The 21,733-nt window shown below is 36.0% G+C and overlaps 1 protein-coding gene across 6 annotated transcripts in view; it reads right to left on the reverse strand.

The window, feature by feature from the left end:
• ADGRB3 (adhesion G protein-coupled receptor B3) overlaps positions 1 to 21,733 on the reverse strand; it is a 741,588-nt gene that overhangs the window by 418,065 nt on the left and 301,790 nt on the right. For all 6 annotated transcript variants that reach the window (XM_032274421.1, XM_032274422.1, XM_032274425.1 and 3 more), the window contains 2 exons: positions 4,442 to 4,543; positions 3,965 to 4,071 (listed from right to left, as the gene is read on the reverse strand). In XM_032274421.1, the coding sequence (XP_032130312.1) occupies positions 3,965 to 4,071; positions 4,442 to 4,543 (209 nt within the window). The remainder of the gene's footprint in view (positions 1 to 3,964; positions 4,072 to 4,441; positions 4,544 to 21,733) is intronic.

Genomic DNA, 21,733 nt, shown 5'->3' on the forward strand with positions numbered 1-21,733 from the left:
ATCAAGTCTGGTGTAACATCTTCTCAGAACTCTCCAGCTACCAGTATCCTTCTACTGATAAGAAAAGTAGCAAAGTCATGCTTTACACAAAAATCTATGAAATATTTATTAATAGTATATACTTAGTATTGTGTTAGGAACTATAGCAATGAAGATTTACAAAAAAAAGAAAAAAAAAGATTATTGCCTTCAAATAACTCAAACTAAATGTGCAACATGACAAATTAGTGATTTTATATCATAAACTTATTAATGGCCCTTTTGTTTACCTCAATTGCTTTATAATTGAGGGTTCATAGAAAATACACAACTAATATTTATTGATGACAAAATTTCATTTCAAACTTAGTTGATTGCTATATATTTATGAAGTAGGTACGTACATATATTGTAATGTTTCAAATATTTGGAAATTACCCATTTTAAATACTTTTCTACAGTAGATTATAATTAATTATTAATTAATGAACTTTTAGAATTTAGAGGGGTAAGGAAATGAAATCTCTCAAGGATTAAATGTCGAAATGATAAGCTACTAGAGGAGAAAAATGCACAGTCTCCAAATTAAGAATTTGAGGAAGTCTCAAATGTTCTATATTACAAATACTATCTAGCTTTGCTACTCAGACAAAGCATGACTTAGCAAAGCAACAGAAGGAGTATGACTATGCAGAAACGTTGATCTCATTTCTGTTTCCAATTGACTATGTAGAGTATGAATGATGAGGTTGATGGCTAATGTGTGAGGGAAGCATTATTTAAGGCATAGATTCATTCATCTTATTCTTCACCGAACATGTAAAAAGATCATACTCTTTAGGCAAGCCCTAGATTTGTGTATATATGCATGCATAAATGTGTGTGTATATTTTATACACATATTTAAGCATAATTAATATGCCAAAATATATTATACATCTATCATATCTCTATCCATCCATCTATCATCTATCTACCTACCTATGTATCTATCTACCTACCTACCTATCCAACGATCTACCCATATCTAATTTATCTATACTTCTCTACCAGTACAGCTCAAATTAACAATATGTTGATTTCTAAAAATTTATTCTTATTGTAACAACTCCTTAAACTCAAAATCAATTTTCTGTACCCAGAAATATTAATTCACAATTAATAAATATTAATTACACAATTCTTTCACAATGTATAATCATTTCACATATCTCATTTGTTCCATTCCAAAACTTCTACACATGCTAAGATGATGGAACCAATTCCATTTTGTAAACATCAAGCTAAGGCTTGAATGTGATAATATGACTTTTCCTAAAAACACTTAACCAGAAAATACTGCTCCCAACACTACAGTCTAGGACATGATTTCATATCAAAAGTTCAGAAAGTTGAATGGCCTAAAGAAAAGAGATTAAGTTTTGGAACAATTGTGCCTAGGGAGTAACTTTCACTCTTTACTTCACTGAAGTGGATTGTTCCCTTACAGATATTCAGGATTTTTTTTTTTTTTTAATGTAAACTGTGGCAGGAAGGCAGGAAGACCCACCTTGCAGGTTCTTGTGAGGAGTGGGGTTAATATAAAAGTTTCCATCCAAGTGCCTGGTACTGTGTAGGGGTTGAATAAACAGAGGCAGCTTTTTACTATACAAGATTATGCACCTGAAAATTGTACTCAAGTCAACAAGGGCTTATTCATGTCAGCTGTCAATTATTAACTGAATGATTTCAACAGGATTCACACTTTGAGATTTCATTTCTTCTATTTCACAGAATGTGTCTATCTCTCTCCATATCAGATGTCCTGCACTCAAGAATGAAAACTCATTTAAATATTGCGGTACAAAACAGTACATTTGGAAAGTGAAAATTTTCTGCAACAAAAGTGATACTATTCATTCTTACAAATTTGTAAAGATTGCTCTATTATTTACTTAATCCATGAAATTATTCCCATTCATCACCATGACTAAACAAGAACTGAATATGGATATAATTAAAGTAAACAAAGTCTAATGACTAAAATTAGAAAAGAATAAAATCCATTAAAATTTAATTCATAAGTTTTTACTTATGATTAATTTTGAAATATAATGGTCTGAGTTATTGAAAGCTATTAATAAAAGAAGTTTATATTTCATATTCTTACATTTTATATTATGAAGCTAAGCTATATGTTCCATTCCTTCTTTGTATATATATATGTCTCTAAATAGACACAAAAATGGCTATAAAAATATATGTATATATTTATATTTATATATCTGCATATAATATATAAATATAAAACCTTTCTATATTTCTATTTTTAAATTTATATTCATACATATTATATATAAGTATAAAACTTCATGTTTGCAGGATAAATATAGAAAAACTATGCATTTTTCTATGTTTTAAGTATATATTTACAACAAAAATAAGGCTGTATGTAGCCAAATAGTCATCAATTACTGTTATTCACATATCTGCAGCAATGGCCCTTGAACAATACAGGTTTGAACTGTGCAGCCCACTTTTATGCAGATTTTCTCCTGCCTCTGCCACTCCTGAGACAGCAAAACCAACCCCTTCTCTTTCCCCTTCTCGGCTTAAAAATAATGAGGATAAGACCTTTATGATGATCCACTTCCACTATTCAAATAAATATGATTTATCTGATTTATGATTTTCTTTATAACATTTTCTTTTCTCTAGCTTGCTTTATTGTAAAAATATATAATATATGTAACATATGAAATACGTGTTAACAAACTGTTTATGTTATCAGTGAGCCTTACTTACTGGTCAAGAACAGGCCATTATTAAATTTGGGGGGAGTCAAAAGTTACATGTCAATTTTCAACTGCCCTGGGGGTTGGTGCCCCTCACTGCCGCATTATTCAAGGGTCAACTGTATGGAGATATGTATAAGTACATAAAATGAGAGAAATAATGTTCTGGCTAGTTTACAAATGACAAATTTAATTTCTAATTTAGTATATAAACATGCTGTGCAGAATTTGGCATTCAGATTTTTAAAAATGTGCTTGTTTTTCTGATAATGAAACAAATACTAATTCTATTAGTTGATGGGGTTGTTATTGTAGAAGCTATTTCTCCATCCACAAGCAAGAATATTCTTTAGGATTTTTTAAAAAATTATGTATATTTTTGAGTGACAGTAAGAACAGTAAAAGAAAACATAAGCACAACAAAACATAAAGGCAGTTAAGTAAACATCACTCCTGCCAAAATTCAGCTTTCCACTTGGCTCATGTTCATATTTTGTTCTACACCCCACAGTGTTTATTCATGTATGGAGGCCCTCTTGACTGTCAGGACGAAATGACAGCAGTCTGCAGTAATGACAATGACTTGTACTTGTAAAATACCAAGCAAAATGTAACTGTGCTCAAAATATTCATGCATCATACTGTGTGAATAAGTAAATGATGTCTGGGAAAAGAAGAGCTATTTTTGGAAAATTTGGCCCATGTAATCTTTTGGGAATAATTAAGTTTCTCTGGTGCAATAACACTGTCATTTATTTTAATGTCTTAATCTCAAGTTGCAGTGAGAAATTTGATAGCTAAGTGACACAGCTTTATCATTGTCCAACTACTGAAAGGTTAAAGAATTTAATTTTAAAATGTATGATATTTTGAAATAAGTCTTTTTTGAACACAGACTTAAGCCAACCACAATGCACCAGTTCAACTTTTATAGGTAAAACTGAATAACAGATTTTCCTCAGGTCTTTCCCCCACTAGACAAGGGATTCTTTCATTTAAATAGCAGGATTCATAAAAACTCAAGTCCTAGGAACAAAACAATTTGGTACCAACTTATAAAAATTAGCTTTCTATCACATCGCTTTCTCCTTCAGGCATTTCTTTTTTAGAGATTTTACTGATCTGATTGTACACCAGAAGGTTAAATTCTCACACAGTGATCATTAGCAAAAAATAAACAGAGCAAGTAGTAAAGCTGGCTTTGCACCTACTGAATGCTGCAAGTGTCTGTACTCATTTGATATGCATCTTGCAAAGCTTGGCTGTTCCCAGAAGGCCACTCCATGAAGACTGAGAGAGCAGCGTCTGCTAGTGGTGCCTGCGTGTCACAAAGAACAGAGAAAAGCTTTATCATAGAGATGCTTGAAGGCATCACACATAGTTGGGAATCAGGCTAAACATTAAGTTTGTATGTTTTTTTTGTTTAAAAACATGCACATGAAATTGTTATTTTAATTATTTTTATAATGCATATTAGTCACACTGAGAAACCATTACACCAGCAATATTTTCTACATCTCTTCATTGGCTTCATTTATGAGGCACTTTACGAAAATTGTTTCATTACTTGCTTATTGGACAGACTTATTTATCGATATAAGACAAAAGCATGACTTCATAAACCAACACCACATGCTGTTCTTGGATGGGGATTATCGTTAGGGTTTGGGTGGGTCATCCTACTGTACCTGTGGCATTCAGGGGACATTGATTGAATGCCAAGTCGCCTGCTGGAGTTCTTTTCCACACCATCGACATCAGATAATCTTCAGGGCATATTTCATAAGGTGCTGCAATTTTAAACAAAGGGACTTGAATGTCAGTAGTGTTTAAAAATATATTGGCAATAAACAACTGTCAGAGGTATCTCTCTAACTGCAGAGCTTCTTTTTTCTTTTTTTTTCTGCTTTTAGAGATGAGATCTCTTTGCCCGGGCTGGAGTGCACTGGCATGATCCTAGCTTCTGTGTAGCCTCAAACTCCTGGGCTCAAGCCATCCTCCCTCCTTAGCCTCTTGAGTAACTGGGACTACAGGCATGTGTTGCCATATCTGGCTGATTTTTTTTTTTTTTTTTTTTTTTTTTTTTTTTTTTTTTTTTTTTTTTAGTTCTATGTAGAGACAGGATCTCCTTATGTTTCCAGGCTGGTCTTGAGCTTCTCACAAAGCACTGGGATTACAGAAGTAAGCCACCATGCATGACCTCTTTCATTTCTTTAAATGTATATTGTTTACTGAATGTTAGTGGCATGAACATAGACAAAACCCCATCAGGTTTCATATTGGTATCTACAAAATATTTAGAGAATTGTAATTTCTTTTTGAACTGCTGTGTAGACTTTTTATAAAAGTCATTTAGATTTGCTTAATCATCAAGAATATCAATAAAATATTTATAATATTTTAGGATTTTATACAATAAAATGACTTCCAACAAAGCAAAAGGCACATTAAAACTATTAGCTAAAAATGTTAAAAATAAACAAAGAGTAAAAAGATATAACTTTTTACTTCTTCAACTAAAAGCAATGATAGCAGTCAAAAATATACCAGTTTGATCTTATTGTCATATTATATTCAAAATCTCAATTATTGAGCAAGAACATTAAAAGTAATTTCAAAAATAACAGATGTATAACTAAAATACAATGAAATACAAAATAATAGTGAAATAATGAGGTCTATCTATATTGCGTTAAAAGTGACATCTTGGTCCCATATGAAAGAATATTAGTCCCTTCGCTAGACACACCCACTGTTGTGCTTTTCATACAACATTGCCACTTATACATTCATATATCAATCTTCACTAGGGATCTCGTTTAGGTCTACTCACTCTGAATTACTTGTACTTAGTGATGTGTTTGTCACATGAAGTTGCTTAAATTGAAGTTGCTTAAATTAAATAAATAAGTGAATATATGCTTTATAAATAACTTCATAAATAAATGAGGATGTAAAACACTAAGTACCTAAGTAAATACGTGAGTGTGATTTCCTGGGAGAAACATCTTCCTTGCGTAATAATATAATATTTAATATAGGATAATTATCATTCTACTGATATCAATTTCACTTCGGAATTTACAAACTCATTAAATTACATTTTAGTTACCAGAAGGGGAAGAATGTGAGTTGACAAATTAAATCTTGAAATAATATTAAAAAAAAATTACCCAGAGATAAGATGAATTGTTTGAACACATAGTTATTACAAAGATGAAAGCATCACTGAAGATCACTTATTCCATTTCCTTTCTTTTTACAGATGAAGACACCAAGGCCCCAAAAGAAGAAGCTTGTCTAAGGTGACAGAGCTGGTGGAGGTGTCAGCAGGACTGCACCCTAGAGTCCACACTCCTTAGTAATCTTCCTTTTTATTTCCCACATATCCTCTTCACTACCTTGAATTGTTTAAGATACTCTTCTCCCTCTGAGTATATATAAATATATATTCATTTATTTATTCTAGATCCCCACTAAAACACATAGGCAGCTGTTTTCAATTTGTGTAATCTTTGCTCAGTCGAGGGTTTGGCCATTAATTCAACCTTCACCAGCCCCATTTTCATAAGATGTCTCCACCTTACTCACCAATGAACTTCCAATGAACCTCATCTAGGTCTCACACAGTCTGGGCCTTGTCTGTACCATTACATTTTGACTTTTCTCACCTCTTTGGAAATATTTTCTTTAGCATCTTAAGCCATTTTCCAACAGTCCTCCACCAACCCCTCAGGCCTCAGAAGGGTCTTTCTTTGTCTCATTCTCTGTATCCTTCTTAGAACCATCCATACCTTACCTTTTCCTTATGTTAAATGGTTTTCTTGGATAATTTCAAACATATTAATAATAGCAATATAATCATATTAGTATTCATTAACCCCTTATGGAGGGTTTTACATTCCTGGACACATTTGCTATCTCCCAGCTACCTATGGGTTAGTACCTATGAGTTAGAGGTGACTATTATCCTTATTTATCACATGGGAAAACAGAAGCACAGAGAAGCAAAGGAACTATATTTCTTCCTCAAATTCCAAACTTTCTTACATGTTGAATCCAGAGGAGAAACTGAACACAGGAGGGGGAGGTTGGATGGGGAGGAGTCATTTTGCTAGGCACTCCACACCCTCCCCATTTGGGAGCCTAGCCAGGCCCTCCTGGCTCCACCAAAGCACCTGGGCTGTTAAATAGGGCAGGAGAGCTGTGCTGAGGTTGGCAAGGCCCTTTCCCAGGACATAAGAACCAGATTTGTCACAGTTTGGCTTGGGAATGGTGCTGATGAATAGGAGAAGACTCCTCATAAATCAAAAATACAAAATAATAAAACTAATCACTGACAAAGCTACAACTCAAGTGAGAGTAGGGGCAGCCTCTAGGTAGAACTCCCTCCCTCAATATCTTGGGAATAGAAACAACAGGAAAATAAATTAAGAGATAAGGCAGTCACCAGTAGTGAAGCACCAATAACCACCCATTCCCACACTGGTCCCAAAGGTTAGCAAGCTGGGAGCTAGTTCACTGCCTGCTGCATCTGTGCACCACCCTACGAATAGCACATGCTCCTGGCCCTGCTGCCCTATTCAGTCTCCCACCAGTGGGCCACGGAGGTCCTTGAAAGCATCTCCTAAGGAGAATTGCAGCAATGTCAGGAAGAAAAGGCAAAGCGTAGAGACCAGACGGTGGTGAGAGAAGGTACTGCTACTAAACTCGTGGTGCCCAGATTAATGCCAATGAAGGAGAAGCAGTGGAAAATAAGAAAAATAAATAAATATTGGAGCCTCAATATGTATGTAAACAGTTGGTTTCTGATCCCACACTTTGCTTGCCATATGGCAGTCATGCCTGGACACATGCCCTCTACCTCCAGCTACATACTAGGAACACATACAGTCATCCCTTGGTATCGATGGGGCGTTTGTTCCAGGATCTCTGGCAGATACCAAAATTCACCGATATTCAAGTCCCTGATATAAAATGGCGCAGTATTTGCATGTAACCTATGCACATCCTCCTGTATACAGTTAATCCTTGAACAACACAGGTTTGAACTGCACGGGCCTACTTATATGTGGACTTTTTTTTCAACTAAACACTGATTGAAAATACTGGTAAAAAAAAAAAAAGCCTAAGAAGGGCAGGTTTTTCCTACACACAGGTTCTGCAGGGCAGTCTGCAGGACTTCAGTTGACAAGGATTTTAGTATGCACAGGGTCCTGGAACCAAGGTGTGACTGTACCATAAGACATCTATATGTTATTTATAATGCTTAATCCAATGTAAATGCTGTATAAATAGTTGCTGTACTGTATTGTTTAGGAAATAATGACAAGAAAAAGTTTGTACGTGTTCAATACAAACATAATTTTTTCTGAATAATTTTGATTTGTCATTGGTTCATTCCACCGACATGAACCCCATGAATACTGAGGGCTGACTCTATATGTGTTTCTTTGGTTCAGATATCTCTCTTGGGTTGATGCTGGCATAGCCAAATTCTGAGTGGCATTGTTTACTTTGCTATTTCAAAGAAATCTCAAGTGAAGCTGCTCACACTTCAATGGCCAGCATTATTCTCCACGATGATGCTTGTTTTCTCTCCTTGCAATTCCTAACACTGCTAAGGGTACTACAATCTTGTTCCCATAACTAAAACCATCAGAGCCATCTTCCAGTCATCCTTATCTTCCTCTTAACCTTCCGTGATTTCACCTCCACCTATCTGAGTCTCCAGGCATTATTTCTGTCCTGGTTAAATTAGGGGAACAACTTCTTTGGTTATTTCATGCACTTACCTGATATGTGTTAGGCCCATCTGCTAGGTCCTGTGCCAGCACTACCATGTGCTAGGCTGCATTTTTACCTAACGTGCTAGAGGTAGACCCTGTTAATGTAACACGTGCCAGGCCCTGCTTTAGAGAGAATCAATGGTGCATAGGAAAAGCAGTCTGCCTAGTCACTCTTTTAGTCAAAGGGAGGAGGCAGAGGTGAAACAAACCAACCATTACTTGAGTACAGTTATGATAAGCACTTCAAACAGTAAGCACAGGGTGCTGTTTTTATCTAAAAACTGAAGAATCAAGGAAGGCTTCCTGGAGAAAGTGACATGTAATTAAAACTGGCAGTGTGAGGTACGGTAAATGCTCCAGGCAAAGAAAACAGTTAGTTAAAGGCCTTTTAACAAACTTCCTTGTCTTTTGTTAGAGGCAAGGAAGAGCTTGGAACATTGAGTTCAGCAGGGCTGGAAGGAGAAGAGTAAGTTTCAAGTATAGAGTAGTGGTCTGGTGAGACAGGCCATGATTAGAGCCTATAAGGCCACATGGAGAGCCACTGAAGGGTTTTAAACAAGTGACTTGAATTGATTTTAAATATAAAATCAGTTTGCCTTCTGTGGGTGGAATAGATGACCAATGCCATGGAGAAGACTAACGCAGTGCAGTGCTTCAACCCTGAAACATAGATGGCTTTAGGCTGGGTGATTAAACTAAAGGTAAGAAAAATTGGTGGACCATCCTGGCCAACATGGTGAAACCCCATTTCTATTAAAAATACAAAAATTAGCAGGATGTGGTGTCAGGCACCTGTAATTCCAGCTACTTGGGGGGCCTGAGGCAGGAGAATCGCTTGAACCCGGGAGGCAGAGGTTGCAGTGAGCCAAGATCGCATCACTGCACTTCAGCCTAGGCAACAGAGTGAGACTCCATCTCAAAAAAAAAAAAAAAAAATTGGTGGACACAAGGAAAATTGAGTAGGTAGACAAAATTATGTGGGAATTTAGGAAGACAAAGGTGTCAGGGATGATGCTTGTTTCCTGAGCTGAGGAGCTGGGTAGTAAGTGGTGCTGTTCTCCTGCAGCTGCCCCCTTCATCCAATTTTCATGCCATATCAAAAGAGTTACCTCTAAGATAAAATTTAATCCCTCAATTTTCTGCTTAAAACCCTTTCATGCTTCTCCAGTACTGACAGGATAACATCGAAAGAGCGGAGAAAACTGCTCAGTGTGACATAAAGGCCCTTCTTGTAAGGGTCCTAGCCTACCATTCCCATCATGGCTCATAGTTACTCTCCTATGCATCAGCCACAGAGTTAATTTTTCTGAATATTTTTGATCTGTTGTTAGTTCAATCCACATATGTGAAGCTTATGGATAGTCCTCTTATTTTGAGGGGTAAAATTCCTATTTATCCTTAAAATGCTGCTTAAATAATGTATTCACCCATAACCATTTCCTAATATTTCAGTCACTGAATATATGAATATTATAGCTCTTCTCAAAACAGATTGAATATACATGGTTATATCTGTGAGCCTCCCCAATTCCCCAATGTTGCTTTTTAGGACACTAGCCATGTTTTACTTTATCTTTTTAATCTATTGTAATGAACTCCAGTGGTATCTAGTATATAATAGGTGTTCAAAAACATTTTCATTAAATAAATCACTTTTACTGGGGAAATAACATACTAGCGCTGTCCAATAAAACTTTCTGCAATGATAGAAATGCTTTATATTTTCACTGTACAGTATGGTAGGTGCTGGGAAAATGTGGCTAGTGCAATTGAGAAGTAAATTTTGGATTTTATTTCATTTTAATTAATGTACATTTAAATTGAAATAACTACTATGTTGGACAGTACTGTAATAAATGATATTCATGTTTCTATAAATGCCAACCAAAAACTATTATAGAATACTAAAAGAGGGAAAATTAGAACAAATGTTAAAATTCAAAATATGCATCATGAATAGGTTATCACATAATTGAATTCCACATACAATGACTAGTCCATTTTTAATAATGACATGGCAGTAGTTAATCTAATCTATCATATTTGATTATTCTTTTTGTTCCATCTATACAACCCACTTCTGTTCATTATCTCCCTCATTATCTCTTCATTTATAATCTTTCACTTTCACTTCACTTGTACTATCTTTTTCGTTTTCAATGTTCTGAAATTCAAATTTCCTTCAGTTCCATTGGGGAACTTTGAAATACATTTCATAAAACCTGTTGCTATAGCTGAACACTATATTTCCTGATTCAGTCGTGACATAAAAAAACGAAGATTCAATTTATATACGAACGTCTTCATTTCCCTGTAGTGGTATCAGAAAGATGATCACATTTAATGTTATTCCAGCAAAAGGTACTTTGTTTCTCCCTGCCCCTCCCCCGTGGTCAACTGTGTGGTCAGAAAATGTAATCATTGCAAACTTTAGCCACTAGATGGCACTGGTGAGCCAGTAGGGTGAAACGTTTACTGGGCCGGCAGTGGAATCTGATGGGTTCAAAATTTAGGTGGGCAGTAACAGTAAATATGGGAAATATGAGTCAATGCTTGATTTTTTTTTTAAGGAAACTAGTTGGGGGAAAATAAAATGCCCTCTTTTCACGTAACTACAATGTTTAATGATTGACCTAGCGTCAGTTACAAGGGCGGCCTATCTCGCCTCCGCCCTGCTCCACTCTCACAGCTTCCCACCAGCTGTGCAGGACTTCTGAGCCCTTCTTCAGCACCACAGGCTGACTGCAACCTCAGAGCTGTGTGCAGGTTCTTTCTGCCTAGAATATCGCCGCCTCCTCTCCCTCAAACTTGTCTGCATGACTCATGTCTTTCCCGCCTTCAGTCTTTCCTCAAACCTCACATTCCCAGACCCCACTGACTACGCTCCCTTCCTCCACTTATCTTTCCCTAAAGCACTTGCCTGTCACCGTGTAACGTCTAGACATGTTTTTAGCTTACGTGTCTCCTTTGGCTAGATCTGTTTTTGAATTACCCTATTTCTTAAGATGACTCTATGGGATCGGGGTGGAGGCACAGGGGGAGCGGCCGTGGTGGATCATCTGGTAGCCGATAGTCGTGTCCAGTTAGGAGCAGAAAGACAGGCAGCTAAGCTACCATAGTTACCTAAAAATTAGTCAAAGAGGTTTCCAGGGTATCATGTAATGACGAAGGTTGGCCTTGGAGGGCTATATCTGACTTAGTAAGAGCCTATAGGACCTTTTTTTTTTTTTTTTAGAATCCCCCAATGTGCCCTACACACATCCTAACTGTGGTTAAGGAAGAAGCTGATTAAATAGTTGTTTTCCTTTGACCAGCCACATCATTTGATTACTAAATTTTATCTGCTTAGTGACTATCAGCTTGGTCTACCCACAAACAAACAAACAAGGTGAAAAGCAAGAATCAATAATTTTTTAAACCTAGAGATGTCAACAACTTTGTTTTGTTCCACAGTATATTTATGAAGCCTTGGATTCACTGTGTTTCTTAGAAACAGAAGCCCACTACACCAATTATTATTATTATTATTATTTTTAAAAAGAAAGATGGCAGGGGAATCAGAGGTTCAAAGTTTTAAACTGCTCCAGAGTTTTCAGCTTTTTAGCAGTAATGTCAAATACCAAAGCTGCTTTAAATATTTTTTCAAAGGTGATTTGGCATTCTTTAAGATTCTAGCTCTGAAAATAGGTCCATTTATGCTTAGACCAAAAGCAAAATAGCTTAGACATTAAAATGACTATTTTCTGCTGTCCCATGTTTATGAAATCCCCAGTAGTGGGATCTTTCTGGGTACTTATCAGGGCCACTTATAGAATTCATTCATTCAACAAATATTGGCTGGGCACCCATCATATCCCAGCCACTTTGTAAAATACTACACATAGAAAAGGCTAAGTAAGACTGGTCAATGTCTCTTGACTTCTAAAATGGTCATAAAGATAATAATTTGAGAAATGATAGTACACAGGATGCCCATTCTAGGCTGGGAAGCCCTGGCTGCTCTGGAAGTACCTTGGGGAGAGTGCAGCAGCTGAGGATTTCCAGAGGGATGCCCAAGTTGAGGTGTAAAGGAGAAGCAGGAGCTCACCAATAAAAAAGGGAATAGTGTGTCATGGAAACCACATGTGAGAAAATCCAGAAAGCACAGAGAACTGGGAATAACCAATAAATTGGAGACCATTTCAGAAAGGGTAGAGTATAGAGTTGGGGATAAGTAGAGGTAGGTGATTGAAGGAGGGGAAGGCGTAATACATGATGAGGTACACAAGGAGCTTGAGTTTATTTTAGGGGCAAGGGAAATTTTTGACATTGTTTTAAATGCTTGCTATGCCTGCAGTTTGGAGAAAGGATTGAGGGAAAGAGAGCTGAAGACAGAGAGGCCTACCACAATCTAAATGATGTAATTAGGGAGGGAATGAAGAATCATAGGAAGTAGTAATAGGAAGTAGATGAATTCAAAATTTATTTAGTAGGTAGAATGCGCTCAGCACTATGGCTGATTGTATATAAGCAGTAAGGAGGAGAAAAAAGAGACAGAACTCACCTTTCCAGGAAGGATATCTTCTGTGCTAGCTAGAACCTGAACTAGAACACTTGAAGAGGAGATGGCTTGAGAGAGGATATGCTGAAAACAGCTTTGAGTTTGACATCTGTAAATGCATTTAGGTATTATCAAAACCTCAACTGATATATATATATATATATATATATATATATATATAATGGAATCAAAGCTCCAGAGGAAAACGAGATAGAGATTTCTTTTAATTATTTTCCTGTTTAATACCACCTGTGTGTGCTTTGTAAATTAGAAAATACATAACTAGCTGAGGCTATTCTCTGGACTCAACATAAAAACATATTATTGAGCGGCAATATGCAGGATTCTTCTTTTTTAATGCCTTAGCTAAAAGGAATAGTAACTTTGTTCATCAGCTCAAAGATATCACTGTTTGCTATCGCTAGTGCAAAGATATAAAAATCCATTTGTAAGATACAACTGTACTTTAAGTCACAAGTATGTAGTGAGCATGCCCCCTTAAAATGAGGTAGCAATTACCTAGTGATTAGCTGTTAATCTGTCTACTGAAACTGATTTTGTGTCTCTTAAAAATAGCAGATATTATACAGGACTTAAATCAATTTGATGTGGAAAATTAGTTTTCAACCCATATGCTAGAATTTAAGCATTAAAAAGAAATTGAGTCTAAACTGTGGAGCTGGCATATAGACAAAAAAGAGAAAAACATTTACTACTCAAGACCTCACATTTCAAATTTCACTTGCTGGCAATTCATGAATTCTTGTGTTTGGGGAATTCCCTGTGCTGGAGGTTGCAGAGAAAAATAAGACGAATCCAGTGTCTGTGCTCAATGACTTACACCTCTAATTTCCAAGGTGGAGCCTACTCATGTGAAGAATTCATGCTGCTGCTAAGGTCTGTGGGAAAAAGAAGAGTGTTTATGAAGTGTGTTTTATAACAGCATTCCTCACATAGAAAATGGTTTTAATCTGTCTCAAATTGAAACAACATACAATTATATGAGTAATATTTACAGAACACTGAGTTATTATTCTATGTTACATATTTTAATTCACAGAATTCTTATAACCCTGTGAAGTGAACAGAATTGTTATTCTCATTTTAAACATGAGGAAACCAGGAAAGAAAAGTGTTTAGCCCAAGGCCACTAAGCTAGGAGATGATGGACCTAACGTCAATGGAACAGCTGAGTCCATCTTCAGAGACGTTCACATCTTCTCTAAGCAAAGGATTCATTTTATTGTTATGGTGGTAAATGAGTTATTTATACATTTTGCAAAAATTTTTTTTTAAGTCTGGAAGTCAGCAAACAACAAACTTTCAATTAATTAGCGAATGGTATATATTGCATATTGTTTAAGTACCTGATGGACAGTATTTTACATACATACTCATAAGCAAATTCTGTATTATTATTATCGCTTAATTTTATATTTAAATTTAGCAGACAGGGTCACTTTAGTTCCAACCTGATAACAAAATTAATTTTAAAAATACCTAACTAAGTTTGAGGAATAGCTCTAAGAAGCTATTTAGTAACTTTTGGTTATGCTGAATTTTATATTGGGGTATGCTCAACATTTTGCTGGAAATGTGTGTATACTAAGTTTCTGTATTACCTTAGGAATAGTCAAAGATGACAGGGAGTCTTAGCCTTCTCTAGGTCATAGCACATGTAGAAATAATAATATTTGGAGGTACACTGGGAGGAGCAGGCAAGGCTACTGAAGACTAGAGACCACTAGCCGCAGTCTCCTGCCTTGTCAGTTGCTCTGAGGCTTTAGAAACCACCACTTGGGCACACTTCTTCCCATGACAGAATGGGACCGCCTTAAAATAATAAGGCAGGCTGAGAACTGGGGAAACTGAACAACTCACTATAGAAACATACATATCTTTCCTACCTCCCACATCTCAATTATTTCCAAAGAAAGATGAATCATACCACAATTTATAACTATAAAATAAAACATCATATATGTGATAGAAATTCTCTTTCAGTAAATTAGACAGTCTATTAAGCAGAACTTTGAAAGACTGAAAGGTCAAGAATGTAAGGCATTAACATCAGAGTCATAGCAAACCTTTTGTTCATATGCTTTTATATCAACATTTTCATGAGTTATATATAGCTTTTATGACATGAAATAAAAATCTGTTATATTTAACTAGGCTCACTGAAGAATGAGGGATTCAGAAGACTGAGAGCAGATAGTTCATCAGCAATGAGTTGGAATTTCAACAGATATAATAATATTAATATATAGTAAGGAAAAACAAATTTACAGGGGTTCAAAGAAGAAAGCACACTTACAAGATTGTGGGAGAAAGAATTATTAGGAGAGCCAACATCTCTTAATGGATGGGATCCCAAAATGCTCCCATATCAACAGATGAGGATAAGGGAATAGGGAGGGACATTAGGGGAGCCCAAGTGAGTAATGGTGCAAACAACACCATAAGGGAAGAATATGCACCTTTGTATTCAGAAACCAGAGGCTGCATCTGCTTGATCCTATTACATATGAACAAATACATATTATAAATTAGTAGAATGAGATAACATTGGAAAGCTAGTGAAGCTGATAGAAATACTAGAATCTCAAGGATCCTGGTAGGATTAAATTTGGCCAGTATTTAAATCCATGGAAGTTTTTTGAGCAAGTGCATCATATGACCAAGGTCGTGAAGAAGGGAGAATAATCAGATAAATCTGTGTGGAAGGGATTACAGAAGGTGGGTGTTGTAATAATATGGGTAACAGAGTACATGAACTGCCGATTGATGATCCTAATTAGCTACAGCATTTCATCCTTGAAATAATCTTATGTGGCACATATTATTATCTCTATTCTATAAACGAGGTCACCAAGGCCCAAGTCTGTACTTTGTTGGACTCCATAGCTCAGGCTCTTTCTGCTGCACTGCTCCTCCCTTACTGGAAGCTGGTGGCAGGAGGAAGTGAAAGCAGGGCCACTGAGGAGAAAACCTTCACGGACTCCATCTAGAACAGGGATTGCTAGAATGAAGAATCACTCCAGATGACACAGAGGATCTGGTGGTCAGAGAAAAAGTTACCCCAAGTCAGCTACAGTCTGAGTTGAGTCCCAGGTGAGAAAGGTATATAAGACTTTTGTGAGAGTTTAGGCATAAAGGTAGATTCATGGGTGTTCCTCACAGAGGATATAGGTGATGAGAGAGAGATCAACCCATGAGAAGAGTGCTCGGGCAGAATCTTAGGTCATTCTTATGTCAGGTGAGAAAAATAAGTGTTGATGAGAAACATCAAAGGCCAATATTCAGTTTTAGTGTCTTGGTAAATATTAAGCTCAAAAAAGGTTTAAAAATAGTTTTAAATATCTTAATTTAAAATAATTGTTATACAGTTACTAAAGTTTTTTTTTCCCAGAAAAAACAATGTGAGATGAAAACAATAAATTAAAAAAATAGTAAAAGGTGCTGTTTAAATTTTTCTTTTCTATTTGAGAATGATCAGCATGTTGCTGACTATTCCTAAATTGGACGAGGTAGGGTAATGTAAGACTACAGAAAATTGCTTTTTAAGCAATTCATGGCAGAAGCTGTGAGAGTTTTATCAAAGCCTCATCTGAAGAACAATCTAATAAGATGAATTATGACAATAATTATCTCCATAGCAACAGGTTTGAAACATGGACATCTGGTATACATGTCGTACCCACAGTAGTACTATCTCTTATTAATTCTTTGAGATCTCAGTGGTTCTTCCCCAATTCTGCCCATAAAACTCAGCTTGATTTGCTACAGAACTGTAGACTAAAATAGGTGGTAAAACTCATCCTTTTTGAGAGAATTGGATGCTATTTTAGGTATTTATTAAAAGCAACAGGTGGTCTCTCTCATCTACAGGGTATCTTCAAGTTCTAATTTGCTTTCCTACTTTTTACTATTTTCCTGAAATGACTTGGCAAGAACAAATAGAACATATAAGATTAAAGAAGTCATTACCTAGTGCCACCTGCTGTCAACATTAAACTCAGTGGTCGGTTTTAGGTGAACAACTGTATGGACACTTGAGTAGAACCTAATTTGCTATTCCCGAAAATATGCAGTCAAAACACTTGCTTTAACCTTTTGAAAAATGCAACACATAATAACATAATTCCCCAAAGGGTATACAGATAACATCTGAAAGCAGAAAATAATAGAAATTCCAATTGAATAGGAGCTTTAAAAAGTACTATTTGTGCTTAATTAAACTTGGTTTGGAATGAAAAGGTAAAGCAGGTGTCAATTTGTATGCAAATATTTCATTATGGAGTAGTATATTTTCTCTTTAGAAAAGAAATGCAAATTTTACACTGACATATTTGGGTTTCTAATAATGATTACATTCAGTCTTAAAACTGAATGTTTCAACAGTTTAGAAGAGTCTGACTTATTAAACTTGTTAAACTTGTCTCAAAAACAAAAATATTTGTATCAATAGTGATTAGTTCACTATTCTACTAACTGGGACCTGAGGAGAAAATAAGTCGAAGTGGGCTAAGACCTCCTATTCCTCCATGACAACACCCCACATCGAGTATTTTATGCATATATGTGTATACATTAGCTAATTAGCTAATACCCATGGAGGATAAGAGGCAGGGAATATATACTGCTCAGGAAGAGAGATGCTGGGGCTGGCAATGTCAGGACTGAAGCTCTGAGCCCTGGCAGTGCCTAGTTCTACATCAGAATTGTTCAAATGATACCCAAGTTGTTTCCCCTGCTCTTTGTGGTACAGGAAAAATGAGGATTGGAGAACTGAGAGTTGGATAATGACTAAACCATCTTTCTTTGTGCAAACAGCTAGTTTATAGTCCTCTTTTTCTTTAAATGATGGCTGTGAAGAGATCTTATTTTGGCTGAAACATGAGTTGGCTAGAGGCACTCAAAATGAATTGTGTTTTCATTATCAACCAATTGCAGAAACAATCCCTCATCATTTATGAAAAAACGATGAAAAAAATAAAATTTTGCAGTTTTGTTGAGGTGATATTTCAACTTTCTCCAATGGAGCAGAGGTAGAGGACTATATTCCACTTCTTTCTTAATTTTATCATCTCATCATTATTCATTTTACTATAAGTTAGTGCAAGCCAAAGGATGATTTGCAGACCAGCATCTTCAGCATCACCTGAGACCTTAATAGAAATGCAGATTCTCAGCCTCATTCAAGACCTACTGAGTCAGAATGGCTGGGGGGGTCTGGCTCAGGAATCTGTGTTTTAACAAGCTCTCTGGGTGAGTCTTATGTACTCTAAAGTTTAGGAAGCACTTCTGTGGACAATGAGGAAGGCACTCAGCAAAAGGAATGCAAGTAGGCAACTTTCTGCTTCTTTTTTTCGTGCTGAAGCTAAGTTAAAAGACAATTACTCAGAAGCCAAAGGAAAAAAATTTCTTGGTGTCCAGAGAAGACATAATCCTGTTGGCGAGCAACCTTAGAGAGATAAGGAACCATCACTTCCAGGATGACATTTCTCCTAAGCAGGGTGGGGATGGGGTCACTATATTATAGGGCACCAAATTCTAATACAAATGTATTACAGTGTTCAAGACAAATTTTGCATTATCAACACTACTGCTGCCCTCCTTTAGTATGAATATTTATAGATAAACATCACAATAATTCCTACGTCTCTGGTCTAAGTTGCTAACACTATATACCCTAATTATATGACTGTCTTACTTCACAAGTGTTTTTCAGCACATTCAGCATCGAGGGGTCACCCACCATTTACAGACAAAGCAACTGTAGTTCCAAGAAGGAAATTTTATGTATAAATTAAGTGTAATTTTTACTTGTCAATGGTAGGTTCCAACTTAGCAGTTAATGACTAAAGAGTAATGATCCTAGAATTGGAGGTACAGAAATAGCAAGCCCTTCTCCTGGGAATAGGGCAAAGTGGTTCCCAGGAAGCTAGAACGTAAACTTAAAACAATCCAGCAGTAACACTTGCTGTCTGAATATTATTAACCAGGGGAATATTGGGGTGAAAGGCAAACTAAAAACCTGCAAAATATTATGTATGACATTGTAGCAATTAAAGCACTTAGGGGAGCTATTACTATCCTACCATTTTAACCTTCAATGTCTGAGGATATACAATGAGATTAAGATAAATGAAACCATTATCTGGTGAGTCTGACCAATTTTAAAATTGGGCCACTTACTATCTCCCCTATAGCTATTCTATTTCCCAATTAGTAGTATTTAAAAAAAAATTCTTTTCATTCCTACAATTATGTTTTATGAAAACAAAAGAAATATCGTTTTTGTGGTCAATTATGACATTTTTAATATTTTCATTTGATCTATTTACCAACAAAGAAATATCCTAATCTTGAGGAGAAAATAGTTTTTTTTTCATTTTTAGTAGACGCCATAACAACTTTTGATTAAATCCAGATTATCAATCATTATTTTCATTAATTATTCAGACAAAGATGTACATAGATTATATTTCTCCTTCCTGACAACAGAGGGCCTCTTAGCAAACTTGATTTATTTGTTTTGACTTCAAATTAGGTGAAGCATAAAATAAATAGTTGTTTTCAGCAGCTTGAAGAAAAATTAAGAATTAACAGAATGAAAATAACACTAGGAAATTCAGATTGTCCAGAAAAATTGTTGAATCTTTGTTGTTGACAAGACGAGAAAGATGCCTTAGAAAATGTTACAGTAATTTGCAAGTTTTATCAATTTATATTGTCAATGTGTAAATTTGAAGCAATATAATGGCTGAAATTGGGAACACTATGCTCATAATCACAAAAGTAATACCTATTGACCACAGAGAGTACATTGAACAGATTTGGAGCTCTAGAATAAAAATCAACTACACTATGGAAAACAGTTATCAAAAACTTGATAAAATAATTTGGGGATGATGTGACTGCATATAAAAAGTTAAATATTTAATATAAAAGAAAAACCCCTTGGGAGGGTGAGGTGGGCAGACCCCCTGAGATCAGGAATTCGGGATCCACCTGACCAACATGGAGAAACTTCATCTGTACTAAAAATACAAAAATTAGCTGGGCATGGTGGCGCATGCCTGTCTGTAATCCCAGCTACGTGGGAGGCTAAGGCAGGAGAATTGCTTAAACCCGGGAGGCAGACGTTGTGGTCAGCCAGGATGGCGCCATTGCACTGCAGCCTGGGCAACAAGAGCAAAACTCCATCTCAAAAAAAGAAAAACCCCTTTTGTAAAGTGAAAAAATTCTCAAGCAAAGCAGAGGTATTTTTGAAATTAACAGTAACACACAATTTTTGATGAACAATGCAACTTTTGTTCATATAAATGTACCAGACTAGGATATTTTCAAAAGCTTGGTGTATATGTACACACACACACACACACACACACACACACACACACACACTTATTTATTTTTGGGCCCCTGCATAGGTAGTAATGTTTAAACTACTTAGCTGATTCAAGAATTCTTTTTAATTATGAAAATGGTATTTATATGCTTGTAATTTGTGGTTCTTTTCATATCACATAATTGAAAAGAGTAAAAAGAAAATATTAATAATACCAAAATGTGTAGTGTATATAAATTTTTTTTATTTTTATGTGATAATTTTTTAATGTGCCTTAAGTCATGAAAGCCAGCAAACAACCTAGCCAATAAGGTACGCTGCCTTTTTCATAAGCAGATCTGTAAAATGTTTTTCAAACAGCAGGTGGCAATCTCTGTAAATCTGATTGCAGCAGTACTATCTCGGCTCTATATATGCAGATGAAAGACAGTTTTAAAAGACGAGTTAAGAACCGTGGTACGCTCAGACTGGTTTAGATAACATCAAATATTGAAGGGGTTGATTTAATCGTGCTTACTATTCTATGAAATTTCTCCCTGGGCAAAATAAATGTTTTTGTTTAATACTTCTTAAATCTTCTTATGCAGCACTGGATGAATTTCAAAGTGCTAATCTGAATAGGTATCACCCTCTTAACAACCCTGTATTCCAGTTAATTCTTATCATATTGAATTCATATGGCCTTAAGAATTAACAAAATTAATTTTAGATTTTTTTTTTTTTTGAAATAGAGTCTTGCTTTGTCGCCCAGGCTGAAGTGCAATGGCACAATCTCAGCTGACTGAAACCTCCATATCCCGTGTTCAAGTGATTCTCCTGCCTCAGCTTCCCAAATAGCTGGGATTACAGGTGCACGCCACCATGCCTAGCTAATTTTTGTATTTTTATTAGAGACAGGCTTTTGTCATGTTGGCCAGGCTGGTCTGGAACTCCTGACCTCAGCTGATTCACCAGCCTCAGCCTCTCAAAGTGCTAGGATTACAGGCCTGAGCCACCATGCCTGGCCCTAATTTTAGATAGTTTTTAAGCCCCCCACCAGAAAAACTCCAACTGACTTATTGTTACTTTTAAAAGCCAGTTCTGTTGTTATTCTTAGAAGAACTCTGAGAAGTCTTTATAATTCTAACTATGGAAAAATACAAAGCTTTGACTCCTGGGCATCTCTTAGAATACTTTGGTTTTTCTAAGTTGAAACAATCTTGTGAGATAAAGGCAGAAATTCTTAGCTTTCTGAACTGAAAAGGAACCTCAAAGATGCCACAACCAGCCATACTTACTGTACCCCCGAAAGTCA

The sequence above is a fragment of the Sapajus apella genome, unplaced genomic scaffold (genome assembly GCF_009761245.1).
Source record: "Sapajus apella isolate SASKATOON/1434 unplaced genomic scaffold, GSC_monkey_1.0 scaffold6, whole genome shotgun sequence".
In the NCBI taxonomy this organism is placed as follows: domain Eukaryota; kingdom Metazoa; phylum Chordata; class Mammalia; order Primates; family Cebidae; genus Sapajus; species Sapajus apella.